Genomic DNA, 16,184 nt, shown 5'->3' with positions numbered 1-16,184 from the left:
CGGGCGTGATCAATGACTGTGGTTATCACCCCATATAGACTCCCTGATCACCCCCCTGTCATTGATCACCCCCCTGTCATTGATCACCCCCCTGTCATTGATCACCCCCCTGTCATTGATCACCCCCCTGTCATTTATCACCCCCCTGTCATTTAGCACCCCTCTGTAAGGCTCCATTCAGATATTTTTTTGGCCCAAGTTAGCAGAATTTTATTTTTTTTTTCTTACAAAGTCTCATATTCCACTAACTTGTGTCAAAAAATAAAATCTCACATGAACTCACCATACCCCTCACGGAATCCAAATGCGTAAAATTTTTTAGACATTTATATTCCAGACTTCTTCTCACGCTTTAGGGCCCCTAGAATGCCAGGGCAGTATAAATACCCCACATGTGACCCCATTTCGGAAAGAAGACACCCCCAGGTATTCCGTGAGGGGCATATTGAGTCCATGAAAGATTGAAATTTTTGTCCCAAGTTAGCGGAACGGGATACTTTGTGAGAAAAAAATTAAAAATATCAATTTCCGCTAACTTGTGCCAAAAAAAAAAAATTTCTATGAACTCGCCATGCCCCTCATTGAATACCTTGGGGTGTCTTCTTTCCAAAATGGGGTCACATGTGGGGTATTTATACTGCCCTGGCATTCTAGGGGCCCCAAAGCGTGAGAAGAAGTCTGGTATCCAAATGTCTAAAAATGCCCTCCTAAAAGGAATTTGGGCACCTTTGCGCATCTAGGCTGCAAAAAAGTGTCACACATCTGGTATCGCCGTACTCAGGAGAAGTTGGGGAATGTGTTTTGGGGTGTCATTTTACATATACCCATGCTGGGTGAGAGAAATATCTTGGTCAAATGCCAACTTTGTATAAAAAAATGGGAAAAGTTGTCTTTTGCCAAGATATTTCTCTCACCCAGCATGGGTATATGTAAAATGACACCCCAAAACACATTCCCCAACTTCTCCTGAATACGGCGATACCAGATGTGTGACACTTTTTTGCAGCCTAGGTGGGCAAAGGGGCCCATATTCCAAAGAGCACCTTTAGGATTTCACAGGTCATTTACCTACTTACCACACATTAGGGCCCCTGGAAAATGCCAGGGCAGTATAACTACCCCACAAGTGACCCCATTTTGGAAAGAAGACACCCCAAGGTATTCTGTGAGGGGCATGGCGAGTTCCTAGAATTTTTTATTTTTTGTCACAAGTTAGTGGAAAATGCTTATTTTTTTTTTTTTTTTTTTTTTCATACAAAGTCTCATATTCCACTAACTTGTGACAAAAAATAAAAACTTCCATGAACTCACTTTGCCCATCAGCGAATACCTTGGGGTCTCTTCTTTCCAAAATGGGGTCACTTGTGGGGTAGTTATACTGCCCTGGCATTCTAGGGGCCCAAATGTGTGGTAAGGAGTTTGAAATCAAATTCTGTAAAAAATGACCTGTGAAATCCGAAAGGTGCTCTTTTGAATATGGGCCCCTTTGCCCACCTCGGCTGCAAAAAAGTGTCACACATCTGGTATCTCCGTAATCGGGAGAAGTTGGGGAATGTGTTTTGGGGTGTCATTTTACATATACCCATGCTGGGTGAGAGAAATATCTTGGCAAAAGACAACTTTTCCCATTTTTTTATACAAAGTTGGCATTTGACCAAGATATTTATCTCACCCAGCATGGGTATATGTAAAAAGACACCCCAAAACACATTCCTCAACTTCTCCTGAATACGGGGATACCAGATGTGTGACACTTTTTTGCAGCCTAGGTGGGCAAAGGGGCCCACATTCCAAAGAGCACCTTTCGGATTTCACAGGTCATTTACCTACTTACCACACATTTGGGCCCCTAGAATGCCAGGGCAGTATAACTACCACACAAGTGACCCCATTTTGGAAAGAAGAGACCCCAAGGTATTCGCTGATGGGCATAGTGAGTTCATGGAAGTTTTTATTTTTTGTCACAAGTTTGTGGAATATGAGACTTTGTATGAAAAAAAAAAAAAAAAAAAAAAAATCATCATTTTCCACTAACTTGTGACAAAAAATAAAAAATTCTAGGAACTCGCCATGCCCCTCACGGAATACCTTGGGGTGTCTTCTTTCCAAAATGGGGTCACTTGTGGGGTAGTTATACTGCCCTGGTATTCTAGGGGCCCAAATGTGTGGTAAGGAGTTTGAAATCAAATTCAGGAAAAAATGAGGAGTGAAATCCGAAAGGTGCTCTTTGGAATATGGGCCCCTTTGCCCACCTAGGCTGCAAAAAAGTGTCACACATCTGGTATCCCCGTACTCAGGAGAAGTTGAGGAATGTGTTTTGGGGTGTCTTTTTACATATACCCATGCTGGGTGAGATAAATATCTTGGTCAAATGACAACTTTGTATAAAAAAATGGGAAAAGTTGTCTTTTGCCAAGATATTTCTCTCACCCAGCATGGGTATATATAAAATGACACCCCAAAACACATTCCCCACCTTCTCCTGAGTACGGAGATACCAGATGTGTGACACTTTTTTGCAGCCTAGGTGGGCAAAGGGGCCCATATTCCAAAGAGCACCTTTCGGATTTCACAGGTCATTTTTTACAGAATTTGATTTCAAACTCCTTACCACACATTTGGGCCCCTAGAATGCCAGGGCAGTATAACTACCCCACAAGTGACCCCATTTTGGAAAGAAGAGACCCCAAGGTATTCGCTGATGGGCATAGTGAGTTCATAGAAGTTTTTATTTTTTGTCACAAGTTAGTGGAATATGAGACTTTGTAAGGAAAAAAAAAAAAAAAAAAAAAATCATCATTTTCCGCTAACTTGTGACAAAAAATAAAAAGTTCTATGAACTCACTATGCCCATCAGCGAATACCTTAGGGTGTGTACTTTCAGAAATGGGGTCATTTGTGGGGTGTTTGTACTGTCTGGGCATTGTAGAACCTCAGGAAACATGACAGGTGCTCAGAAAGTCAGAGCTGCTTCAAAAAGCGGAAATTCACATTTTTGTACCATAGTTTGTAAACGCTATAACTTTTACCCAAACCATTTTTTTTTTACCCAAACATTTTTTTTTTATCAAAGACATGTAGAACTATAAATTTAGAGCAAAATTTCTATATGGATGTCGTTTTTTTTGCAAAATTTTACAACTGAAAGTGAAAAATGTCATTTTTTTGCAAAAAAAATCGTTAAATTTCGATTAATAACAAAAAAAGTAAAAATGTCAGCAGCAATGAAATACCACCAAATGAAAGCTCTATTAGTGAGAAGAAAAGGAGGTAAAATTCATTTGGGTGGTAAGTTGCATGACCGAGCAATAAACGGTGAAAGTAGTGTAGGTCAGAAGTGTAAAAAGTGGCCTGGTCTTTCAGGGTGTTTAAGCACTGGGGGCTGAGGTGGTTAATGCAGTTGGGATTTTAGAATTGTCTATGTTCATTTTATTTTTGCGCTATTTCATAACTGAAAACTATAGCGTATAGATATGCAGGAAAAGTGGACCTTTCACACAATGATGAATGAACCATAAGTGTCCCTCTTTGACCTTTTGAAAAATTGGAAGGTATGGGCGAAGGTGTTTTTTTTTTTTGGGGGGGGGATAAGCAAGAGACTAGGTTTTGCATTTCTAATCACTGCAGAGACCAGAGTCTAGTAACTTCCCCTTTACTGCTGAAAAAGGGGGAAATGCGATGTTTGCCGGGATAAACGGAGAAATGGCAGCAGTCACCCCAAACTGAGGTCTAGACAGTGCCCCCCATGGTCCATACCCACTGATCAGCCTGAGGGAGGCTGTCTGACGGGGCTGGAGCTGAGCACGGACGCCATGTTACTGTAAGCTCCCGCCCTCTTCCAAGATATACAGACTGACTGACCAAGGGCTGCCTAGTATTCACTACCGGGAGCCGCCTCAGGTAATCACTCACTACTAGTACACTACGCACTTAGGCGGGAAATTCAAACACAGCCCTGACCCCTGACCACTCCGCCGCTGCACTGAAGATTGAAGAAGCCCGGTCTCTGTCGGTAAGTATATGGGGCAAGCAGGCTGACATGTCCACATAGTACATTGCAGACAGTGCACGTCTGTGCCTCTCACGTATGGCTTACCCTTGAACTGTACCTGGGTGGTGCCCTGCGGGTGCCCGAGCTTGTGGTGGAGAAGGCGCCCGAAGTGTAGTCACTGCTTGGCATGGTGTTCTGAGAAGATGCCCCGTTTAACCCTTTAAGGTGAAAGGGCCCCTAACATCTTGGACCGTTTTCTAACTGCTGTCAGGCTGCAAACTGCGCTGAAATTGCAGGAAGGGAATCTATCGTCCATGTCTGCCAGTGCACTGTGTCTGTGGTTCCCTCAAGCAGCGTTCAAGCCATTCCTTCGTAAGCTGTATCTCCATTTCTGACACTTTGAAATATTGATAACGCCCTGCCTGGCACTTAGGGGGAGATGTATCTCTCTCCCAGCCCCCCCCCCCCCCCCCCCCCCCCCCCTTCCCAGAAAACTGGTGATTAAAGGGCTCAAAGTGTGTGTTTGTGACTTTTTAAATGTGACCGTTTTGGTCCGCATTTTTTGCGGCTCGAATGCTGACCTCATCACTTCGATGAGGCCGCAAAAGGTATGGGCAGCACTCCGTGTGCTGTCTGCATTTGTTGCTCCTGTCCGTGGCCCCACAAAAAAAAAATATAACCTGTCCTATTCTTGTCTATTTTGCGGACAAGAGAAGGCATTTCTATTATGAGCGTTCGGCAAATCACAGAAAACACACGGGCGGCATCCGTGTTTTGCGGATCACAAAACGCAGCACGGTCATTTGCATGAGGCCTTACACTAGATGATATTACAGCAGATTGTTGGGAGGGAAGCGTTCCTTCCCGACAATCTGCTGATCACTGGTGGAGGAGACCGCTGCATGTAAATCTCCTCCAGCGTATGGGGAGGAGCGATTAACCCCTTTAGTATTCTATGTGATGAAAATCAGCTAATGAAATTCAAACATTGTTTTGAATTGTGGTTCATTTCAAAAAAATAAAATTGGCCTGGACAAAAATAATGATGGAACCCTTACGCCTCTTTCACACAGGCGAGATTTCTGCACGGGTGCAATGCGTCAGGTGAACGCATTGCACCCGCATTGAATCCAGACCCATTAATTTCTATGGGGCTGTGCAGATGAGCAGTGATTTTTCACGCATCACTTGTGCATTGCGTGAAAATCGCAGTAAGCTCTATATTGTGCGTTTTCCACGCAACGCAGGCCCCATAGAAGTAAATGGGGCTGCATGAAAATCGCAAGCATCCGCAAGCAAGTGCGGGTGTGGTGCGATTTTCACGCATGGCAGTGCTCCAGACCAAAAAAAATGACCAGGAGCCATTGGCTCCTAAACTAAAAAATTTAGGAGCCAAATTACATTTTTTAGTCGCCAAATTTAAAATGCATATCATTTTAAAAAAAGGACTTTGAGTAGATGAGACGCAGGTGCACTACATATAGGAGAAAACAGCACCACATGCCTCTCACATCTTCTGGGGGACAAGGTGACTAAAAATGGCGAATTGCGTTTTTGAGAGTTTTTTTTTTCTGTTACGGCCTTCACCGAGCGGAAATATTTTTTAATATTTTAATAGCTCACACTTTTTGGGACGTGGCAATATGTAATATGTTTATTCTTTATTGTTTGTAAATATTATATGTAAAACTGGGCAGGGGGCCATTTAAACTTTTAGTATTTTGGTGTTTTTTTTTGTTTTTATTTAATAACCATTTCTTCCCTTAGGGACTAGAACCTGGATCTTTTCATCCCTTGTGCTATTCACCCTGATAGAGCTCTGTCAGGGTAAATAGGATCTCACACTCTCCCTGCTGCCCTGTGCTCTGTGCACACAGCAGCAGGGAGCTGAACATGGCAGCCAGGGCTTCAGGAGTGTCCTGGCTGCCATGGTAACGATCTGAGCCCCAGCAGTGTAATCTGCCACTGCCACCAATGAAGGGGATGGGACCCTGTGGTCACCATATAACAATGAGGGGGGGGGGGGGGGGGACTTGTGGCCAGTGATAATGGGGGGGGAGAGGCTTTGGGGGGGCGCACTGCGCCACCAATGAATGTAATTAAAGAGGACCTTTCATGGGTCCAAAGAATATGAACTTAGTAGCAGGCTGCATAGAGCGGCGCCCAGGAATCTAAGTGAACTTACTGTTATTCCTGGGCGCCGCTCCGTTCGCCAGCTGTGGCCCCTAGTAATTTCTCAACATTCAGAGCAAGGAGGAGGAGACGCCAGTGTCTCTCCTTCTCCCTGACAGCAGCGCTGTCCAATCACAGCGCAGAGCTCAGAGCCAGGGAGAAAAAAAATCCTCCCAGGCTGTGAGCTGTAATTAGACAGCGCTGCTGTCAGGGACAAGGAGAGACACTGGCGTCTCCTCCTCCTTGCTCTGAATGCTGAAAATACCGGGGGCCACAGCTGGCGAACAGAGCGGTGCCCAGGAATAACAGTAAGTGCACTTAGATCCCTGGGCGCCGCTCTATGCAGCCTGCTACTAAGTTCATATTCTTTGGACCCACGAAAGGTCCTCCTGAACTCATTTATACAAGTGTCGGCAGCGGTATCACAGACCCGGCCTCAATAACAGGGCATGCGATCCAATTAACCCCTGAGATGTGGCACCTGAGAGGTTAATTGCCGCGTATCGCATGCCCTGTTATTGAGGCCGGGTCTGTGATACCGCTGCCTATACTTATGTTTTACATTCATTGGTGGCGCAGTGGCGACAGCTCCTCCCCTCCTCCTCCCTGGCTATCTCCCCATTGGTGGAAGTGGCGGTCGTGTCACAGTGGAGAGGGAGGGACTCCTTCCTTCTCCACTGTGCTACTGAAGAGAACTTAGGCTGCGCAGGATCGCGGCGGTACAGTCGCAAATGGCGACAAGACTAAAAAGTCTTGTCGCCATCTGCAAATTTTAAGGCGCATTGGCGACCGTTTTGGTCGCCATCTGGAGCCCTGCATGGTTGCTAGGAGACGATCGGGATGGAGACCTGATCATTATTATTTTCCCTTATAACATGGTTATAAGGGAAAATAATAGCATTCTGAATACAGAATGCATAGTACAATAGGGCTGGAGGGGTTAAAAAAAATAATTTAACTCACCTTAATCCACTTGTTCGCGCAGCCCGACTTCTTCTTTTCTCTTTATCTTTGCTGTGCACAGGAAAAGGACCTGTAGTGACGTCACTACGCTCATCACATGGTCCGTTACATGATCCACCACCAAGGTAAAAGATGTGATGGACCATGTGATGAGCGCAGCGACATCATCAAAGATCCTATTCCTAAAAGAAGACAGAAGAGAAGCTGGGATGCGCGAACAAGTGGATTAAGGCAGGGCTTGACAAATTTCCTTGGAATCTAGGAGCCAGCTAAAAAAGTTAGGAGCCAGGCGGAGCCGCGTCATAAAGCCCCCAGTAGGTGCCTCCCCCCCCCACTTCTCCATAGAGCCCCCCCAATAATGCTGTATACCATGTTACATATACCGCCGCTCCGTCCCCGGACCCTATTGACTATAATGGGGACGGGGGTGGAGCTCCGGCGCAGCACGGCAGTTCACGGTGAGAGGCCGCCGGACTAAAAAGTTGGACATGCAGTACTTTTACCATGCACTGCCGTGCTGCGCCAGAGCTCTGCCCCCATTATAGTCAATGGGGATGGAGCGGTGGTCCGGCGAAACAGCGGAAGGACGGATCCGACAGGGTGAACAGCCTGCCAGATCCGTCCTGCTGCAAGTGTGAAAGTAGCCTTAGTTCTATAGCTACTGAATGAGACAGAAGAAGGGATCCCTTTAACATAAATCTCCTTGAGAAGCCAATTTAACCCTAAAGGGTTAATTCACACTGTAATCTAAACTGTGTCCTGTCACTTCTCTTATCTCTCTGCTCCGGTCCCTTAATCTTATCACTGCTGCAAAAGCATCAGCACAGCCTCAGTGTAACCTGTTCTAGAGTCTGACTGACTGACTTCTTTTTAACTCAAAGAATCGAATGAGTCACTAACTAAGTCGGATCTTTAGATTCTTTTAACCTGTGACTCATTCGATTCCCTGTACTTGTGTCAGTGACTCAGAGCTGCTAGTCCTTGCATTGCCTCAGCTCTGATTGGTTGGTGGGCGGGGAGGGGAGGGGCTGGCAGATCAGCTTCCACTCTAGGATCAGATTACACTCCTCCCGAGCCCCTCCCCTCCCTGCTGCCAGCGTCTCTGCTATTGTGTGCTGTGACGGAGCTGCTTCAAACGGTGCTGCCTCCGGACAGAACGGCAGCTCCGCACCCATCGCCCGGGCACCTTTGAAAACGGGCTGACAAATACCCAAGCGCCAGGACTAAATTCCTGGTCGCCATGGCGACCTGGCGCCTGGGATTTGTCGAGCCCTGGATTAAGGTGAGTTAAATTTTTATTTTATTTTTTAACCCCCTCCAGCCCTATTGTACTAAGCATTCTGTATTAACCACCTCAGCTCCCCTAGCTTAAACCCCCTTAATGACCAGACCACTTTTTACAATTCTGCACTACACTACTTTCACGGTTTATTGCTCGGTCCTACAACTTACCACCCAAATGAATTTTACCTCCTTTTCTTCTCACTAATAGAGCTTTCATTTGGTGGTATTTCATTGCTGCTGACATTCTTACATTTTTTAATATTAATCGAAATTGACCGAAATTTTTGCAAAATAATGAAATTTTTCACTTTTTGTTGCAAAATTTTTAAAATAAAACTAAATTTCTATATAAATTTTTCTCTAAATGTATTGTTCTACATGTCTTTGATAAAAAAAAAATGCAATAAGTGTACATTTATTGGTTTGGGTAAAAGTTATAGCATTTACAAACTATGGTGCAAAAATTTGAATTTACGCACTTTGACTTTCTGAGCACCTGTCATGTTTCCTGAGGTTCTACAATGCCCAGACAGTAGAAACACCCCACGAATGACCCCATTTCGGAAAGAAGACACCCTAAGGTATTCGCTGAGGGGCATAGTGAGTTCATGGAGGTTTTTATTTTTTGTCACAAGTTAGTGGAATATGAGACTTTGTAAGAAAAAAAAAAAAAACCTATTTCCGCTAACTTGTGCCAAAAAAAATCAATATCTTCTATGAACTCGCCATGCCCCTCAAAAGTGATCTTTATAGCGCCACAGCGATTTTACGGTGTTTTTGCAGTGATCACAAAAATATTTCTGTCACTGCGGTGGGGCGGACTGAGCGCAAGTGTGCGCACAAGATCAGGTCTGATCGGGCGAACACTGCGTTTTTTGTAGAGCCTATAGAACATGTCCTATTCTTGTCCGCAATTGCGGACAAGAAAAGGCATTTTCTATATAGTTCTAGCAATGTGCGGATCCGCAAAATGCGGAAAGCACATTGCCGGTGTCCGTGTTTTGCGGATCCGTAAAACACATACGGACGTCTGAATGGAGCCTTACAGGGGGGTGATCAGGGGTTAATAAGTGACAGGAAGGGGTGTAGTGTAGTGTGGTGATTGGTGCTACTTACAGAGCTGCCTGTGTCCTCTGGTGGTCGATCCAAGCAAAAGGGACCACCAGAGGACCAGGTAGCAGGTATATCAGACGCTGTTAACAAAACAGCGTCTGATATACCTTTCAGGGGTTAAAAAAATCGCATCTACAGCCTGCCAGCGAATGATCTCCGCTGGCAGGCTGTAGATCAGCTCGTTTACCTTCCGATCCTGTGAACGCGCGCTCCTGTGTGCGTGCATTCACAGGAAATCTCGCGAGATGACGCGCCGATGCGTCTAGGAGGAACAAACCGACCGCCCGCAGGATGCATCCCTGCGTTAGGCGGTCGGGAGGCGGTTAAGAATGCTATTATTTTCCCTTATAACCATGTTATAAGGGAAAATAATACAACCTACACAACACCTAACCAAAACCCGAACTTCTGTGAAGAAGTTCGGGTTTGGGTACCAACCAAGCAGATTTTTCTCACTCACATGCAAAACTCATTACGTTTTGCACTCGTGCGGAAAAATCGCGCATGTTCCCGCAACGCACCTGCATCTTTTTCCGCAACGCCTGTGTGAAACCAGCCTTAAAGGGGTTGTCTCATCATGGACAATGGGGGCATATCGCTAGGATATGACCCCATTGTCTTATAGGTGCACCTATATTGAGAACGGAGCCCCGCAAGTGAAGGAGGGTGCACTGCGCATGAGCCCTCCATTAATTTTCTATGGGGCCGGCGAAAATAGCCGAGCCCTGGCTCGGCTTTTTCCGTCGGCCCTATAGAAATGAATGGGATCGGGGGCCGCGCATGCACGGTACGCTCCCATTCACTTCTATGGGGAGCCAGCTTGGTTGTCGCCGGACCGGAGTCTTCCAGCCACCACCTTGCGGGGCTCTGTTCTCGATATAGGTGCGGATCCCAGCTGTGGGACCCGCACCTATAAGACAATGGGGGCATATCCTAGCGATATGCCCCCATTGTCTATGATCAGACAACCCCTTTAATTTAAAGTCATTGTCCAGGCTTTTTCATATTGATGACCTATCCTCAGGATAGGTCATCAATGTCCAGATCTGTGAGGGTCTGACACCCCCGCTGATTAGCTGTTTAAAGAGACAGCGCACGCAGTGTGCACATGCCGTCTCACTTCTTTCTTCCTGTCTGCTGCTACTGTCCCGTAGACATACAGCGGAGAGCAGGAAGGGAGACGGCACATGCACACCACTCGCGCCGTCTCTTCAAACAGCTGATCGGCAGGGGAGTGTCGGACCCCCGCAGATCTGATTTTGATGACCTATTCTGAGTATAGGTCATCAATAAGAAAAAGCCTGTACAACCTCTTTAATATTTTGTTGCACAATCTTTTGAGACAATCACGGAACTCAAGAGATTTCTGTAAGGCCTCATGCACGCGGCCGTTCCGTGCATTGGGCATCGCAATTCACGGGCCGCGGCCGGGACGGATCGAGACCCATTCAACTTGAATGGGTCCGTGATCTGTCCGCACCGCAAAAAAAATAGAACATGTTCTATTTTTATTTTTTTTTGCGGTGTGGAGGCACGGACAGAGACACCACAAAAGTTCTCCGTAGTGGTTCCGTGCCTCTGTTCCGCACCGCAGCTCCAGATTGCAGACCCATTCAAGTGAATGGGTCCGCATCCGTGATGCGGGAAGCACATGGCCGGGACCCGCTGTTTGCGGGCCGCAATATGGCCGTGTGCATGAGGCCTAAGTCTCAGGCTCATGCTCACAACCTGTGATGGCCAGTTCGCATTGTTCACCCGCGAGCCATCTTTTCTCACAAGTCCGGCGAGGCACAGGTAAGCCGGTCTGAAATCAAATGCGGTCACCGGGAGCAGGCAGTTCCGAGAACAGCCGCCGGGGGCCTTCATCTGGCTGTTCTCGGAACTGCCTGCTTCCGCTGACCGCATTTGTTTCAGATTGGCCCGCGGCACAGGTAAGGGCTTTTACCTGTGCCTCGCTGGACTTGTGAGAAAAGATGGCAGCCTGCATGTGTTCGCATGCGAACTGGCCATCACTGCTCGCAACCATTGATGTTTTTTGCAGTCCGCAAAACACGGACACCGGCCATGGGATTTCTGCATTTTACGGAACGTCTGTCTCTCTATAGAAAAAAGGCAGTTTTGATAAATGGTGCTATTTGAGGAAAGTGATAACAGTGATATCTGTTGGGCAGGATACATTTACACTAGTGGCCCAACCTCTTTAAGTACACTAGTCCATTGATCTTATGTTGTAAGATCTATGGGGGTCATTTACTAATCTGAAATACGCCTAAATTAGGCGTATTTCAGGCGCAGATGGCGCAATGGTTAGTTGCGGCGCTGTCTCTGACTTTGCTCCGCTCATGCCAAGTCTAAAAAATGTGGGTGGGGAAGTCATGGAAAATGGTCTAAACGTAAGATGGCTTGGAAGCTGTCTTACATTTAAAACTGGCGCTGGATGCACCGAAGTTATGAAGAGGCCGGCGCCTCTTTATAACTTTGGCGGATCCACCGCCAGCTATAAGCCTTAATAAATGAGCCCCTATGCATATTATAGCCATGTTTGTCTCTAATCACAGCTTATTAGATTTTGTTTCTTTCACTTACTGTGTTTCTTTTGATTTAGATCCTTTTTATGGTTCTGTTTTTCTTCTGAAGTGTAAGCCTCACCTCAGCTGACATCTCAGGAACTGGAAATTCTACACCAAAGCATATTCATTTTACTCTTCTAGTATTATGTCTATTCATTTGCACGAGTCCTTAAAGGTGAGCCTCCACAGTTATTGCAATGAATGTACCTACCCTATGAATTGCTATCTCATTTTGTCCTGGCGGTCACCTGGTTTTCACCTTTTAACCCCTGTTCAGTGATCTGATTTTCACTGCAGGGGAGCCACCAGGCCACTACTTGGAATATTCCCAGTGTAGTTGACAGGTGAACCATAGAGGTCAGAGACAGCGCCAATTGATCAGGTAATACTTTGTTGTCAAGAAGCTGGCCATTGTTGCAAAGGCAGGATTCATGCATATCCATGAAACAACTCCAAGGACAGGGATGGCAACTGATGGTTAATATGATAAACAGGCAATGGTCAGGACAGGCAGCAGAATGTCAGAGACAGTAAAAAGGCAAGGTTTGGTAGACAGGTAGTCAGACAGAAATAAGCACATCTTCACTAGGAATAGCAAAATTAGAATAGCTACAGTTCAGGAACCTTCCTCGTGGAAAAGGCTCCTTAAATAGACACAGGTGACCAGCCATAGGACAGAACAAATCGGGGCGCATGCGCACTGGCTTTTAAAGAGTCATAGGAGCAAGTGCTCATACCCTGAAGACATTGAAAACACGGTAAAAGAGGAGAGAATATTTAAAAGAAGAAAAACTGCTACAAGAGGACATAGTTTTAAATTAGAGGGGCAAAGGTTTAAAAGTAATATCAGGAAGTATTACTTTACTGAGAGAGTAGTGGATGCATGGAATAGCCTTCCTGCAGAAGTGGTAGCTGCAAATACAGTGAAGGAGTTTAACCCCTTAGGGACCGGGCTCATTTTCACCTTAAGGACCAGGCCATTTTTTGCAAATTTGACCAGTGTCACTTTATGTGGTGATAACTTTAAAACGCTTTGACTTATCCAGGCCATTATGAGATTGTTTTTTCGTCACATATTGTACTTCATGACACTGGTAAAATTGAGTCTAATTTTTTTTTTTATTTATAAAAAAAATAAAATAAAAAATTACCAAAAATGTGGAAAAATTTGCAAATTTTTAAGTTTCAATTTCTCTACTTCTAGAATACATAGTAATACCTACAAAAATAGTTATTACTTTACATTCCCCATATGTCTACTTCTTGTTTGAATCATTTTGGGAATGACATTTTATTTTTTGGGGATGTTACAAGGCTTAGAAGTTTAGAAGCAAATCTTGACATTTTCAAAAACTCACTTTTTAACCGCCTCACGTCCGCCCATAGGATATAAACGTCCTATGGGAGGACGTCTATTTCTGACAGCACGTTTTAAAACGTCCTGTCAGAAATAGCAGCTGCACGCTAATCGTGCAGCTGCTGATCGGGTTGCCCGCTGTCCGTGACAGCAGGGCAACCCAGAGATAAGGCAGGGACAGTGCCCAGGTGTCCCTGCCTTCACGATCGCTGCAGACACAGCGCTCACCGAGCGCTGTGTCTGCAGAGCAGGAAGCGCTGTGCGCTTCCTGTTCCGGCCCGGCGGTCATGTGACCGCCGGGACCGGAGAGTGCAGGGGCTGTGTGAGGTCTCTCAGAGACCTCGATCAGCCCTGCACTGAGGCTGTACAGCGCAGGATTGCTGCTGTACAGCCTCTATAGGGGTGCATTTCCACTGTAACTGGGGCTACTATGTCAGCCCCAGTTACAGGAGAAATCAACAGTGAAAAAATAAAAAAAAAAGTGAAGTAAATGTCCCCCAGAGGTCTTGTATGACCTTATGGGGGACGAAAAGTGTAAAATAAAATAAAAATAAAATAAAGTGTTGAAAAAATAAAATAAAAAAAAAGGTTTACATGTAAAAAAAAAAAAAAAAAAAAAAACAAGTAAGGAATAAAAAAAAAAAAAAAAAATAGAAAAAATAAAATAGACATATTTAGTATTGCCGCGTCCGTAAAAACCAGCTCTATAAAAATATCACATGACCTAACCCCTCGGGTGAACACCGTAAAAAAAAAAAAAAAAAAAAAAACTGTGTCAAAACAAGCAATTTTTGTCACCTTGCATCACAAAAGGTGCAACACCAAGTGATCAAAAACGCGTATGTCCCACAAAATAGTACCAATAAAACCGTCACCTCATCCCGCAAAAAATGAGCCCCTACATAAGAAAATCTCTCAAAAAATAAAAAAACTATAGCTCTCAGAACATGGACACATTAAAACATAATTTTTTGGTTTCAAAAATGCTATTATTGTGTAAAACTTTAATAAATGAGAAAAAGTATACATATTAGGTATCGCCACGTCCGTAACAATCTGCTCTATAAAAATGTCACTTGACTGAACCCCTCAGGTGAACGCTGTAAAAATAAATAAATAGAAACTGTGCTAAAACAACCAATTTTTTGGTCACCTTGCCCCATAAAGTGTTATAATGAATGATCAAAAAATCATATGTACCCAAAAATAGTACTAATAAAACTGGCACCTTATCCCCTAGTTTCCAAAATGGGGTCACTTCTTGGGAGTTTCTACTGTAAGGGTGCATAAGGGGGCTTCAAATGGGACATGGCATCTAAAAACCATGTGGAGTTCCTTTCCTTCTGCGCCCTGCCGTGTGCCCATACAGCAGTTTACGACCACATGTGGGGTGTTTCTGTAAACCGCAGAATCTGGGTAATAAATATTGAGTTTTGTTTGGCTGTTAACCATCGATGTGTTAAAGAAAAAAATTGATTAAAATGGAAAATCTGCCAAAAAAGTGAAATTTAAAAATTTGATCTCCATTTTCCTTTAATTCTTGTGGAACGCCTAAAGGGTTAACAAAGTTTGTAAAATCGGTTTTGAATACCTTGAGGGGTGTAGTTTCTACAATGGGGTCATTTATGGGGGTATCCACTATGTAGGCCCCACAAAGTGACTTCAGACCTGAACTGGTCCTTATAAAGTGGGTTTTGGCAATTTTCTTACAAATTTGAAGAATTGCTTCTAAACTTCTAAGCCTTCTAACGTCCTAAAAAAATAAAATGACATTTCCAAAATGATGCCAACATAAAGTAGACATATGGGAAATGTTAAATAATAACTATTTTATGAGGTATCACTTTCTGTTTTGAAAGCAGAGAAATTGAAATTTAGAAAATTGCGAATTTTTCAAATTTTTGGGTAAATTTGGGATTTTTTCATAAATAAAGGTGAAATATTTTGACTCAAATTTATGACTATCATGAAGTACAATGTGTCACGAGAAAACAATCTCTGAATGACTTGGATAAATAAAGGTGTTCCAAAGTTATTACCACATAAAGTGAGATATGTCAGTTTTGCAAAATTTGGCCTGGTCAGGAAGGGGGCAAAGGGCCCAGATGGGAAGTGGTTAAGGACCAGTTCAGGTCTGAAGTCACTTTGTGAGGCTTACATAATAGAAACCACCCAAAAATGACCCCATTCTAGAAACTACACCCCTCAAGGTATTCAAAACTGATTTTAAAAACTTTAACCCTTTAGGTATTCCACATGAATTAATGGAAAATAGAGATACAATTTCAGAATTTCACTTTTTCCCTTTCATCCTCCATGACGGCATACCATGAGAGATGACCCGCCTCCAACCAGGTAGGGACAGGAAGAATAAATTAGACCCTCCTTCAGCTCTTCCTCAGTGTCTTCCTGTCCCTCCAGGTAGGAGAAGGATCATCCTCATGGCACATGCTATGAGCCCGTTCTGTTTCAGGTGGCAGAGCCGTAAGAAGAAAGAAATGCCTGATTACACATGAGGGAGCGACAGCACCCGTGCCCTAGTTGGGTATTGTGGTGCTGTGAAGATGGCGAGATTACCGCTCCTTACCTCCCCCTACACGCGTCGGGCGTGGAGGTCCATGTGCGACCGGACACTCAGGGAGTCCCTCCGGTCTGTTTAAAAGCTCCTCATCGCAATCCGATAGTTTCAGCTCTCGCAATGAACGCCACCGGAAGTCCTATGCGGTTCTTGGGC

At 44.6% G+C, this 16,184-nt stretch overlaps 1 protein-coding gene across 1 annotated transcript in view; it reads left to right on the top strand.

Moving 5' to 3' along the window:
• The first annotated feature begins 3,933 nt into the window (after positions 1–3,933).
• Positions 3,934–16,184, top strand: part of LOC120995469 (schlafen family member 9-like) — a 153,800-nt gene continuing 141,549 nt past the window's right edge. Inside the window, exons 1-2 of the mRNA XM_040424703.1 lie at positions 3,934–4,012; positions 12,129–12,268. Coding sequence (XP_040280637.1) covers positions 12,239–12,268 — 30 coding nt within the window. The 5' untranslated portion in view covers positions 3,934–4,012; positions 12,129–12,238. The remainder of the gene's footprint in view (positions 4,013–12,128; positions 12,269–16,184) is intronic.

The sequence above is a fragment of the Bufo bufo genome, chromosome 3 (genome assembly GCF_905171765.1).
Source record: "Bufo bufo chromosome 3, aBufBuf1.1, whole genome shotgun sequence".
Lineage (NCBI taxonomy): Eukaryota > Metazoa > Chordata > Amphibia > Anura > Bufonidae > Bufo > Bufo bufo.
The sequence above is the reverse complement of the archived record's forward strand: the minus strand, read 5'-3'. Positions and strand labels throughout refer to the sequence as shown.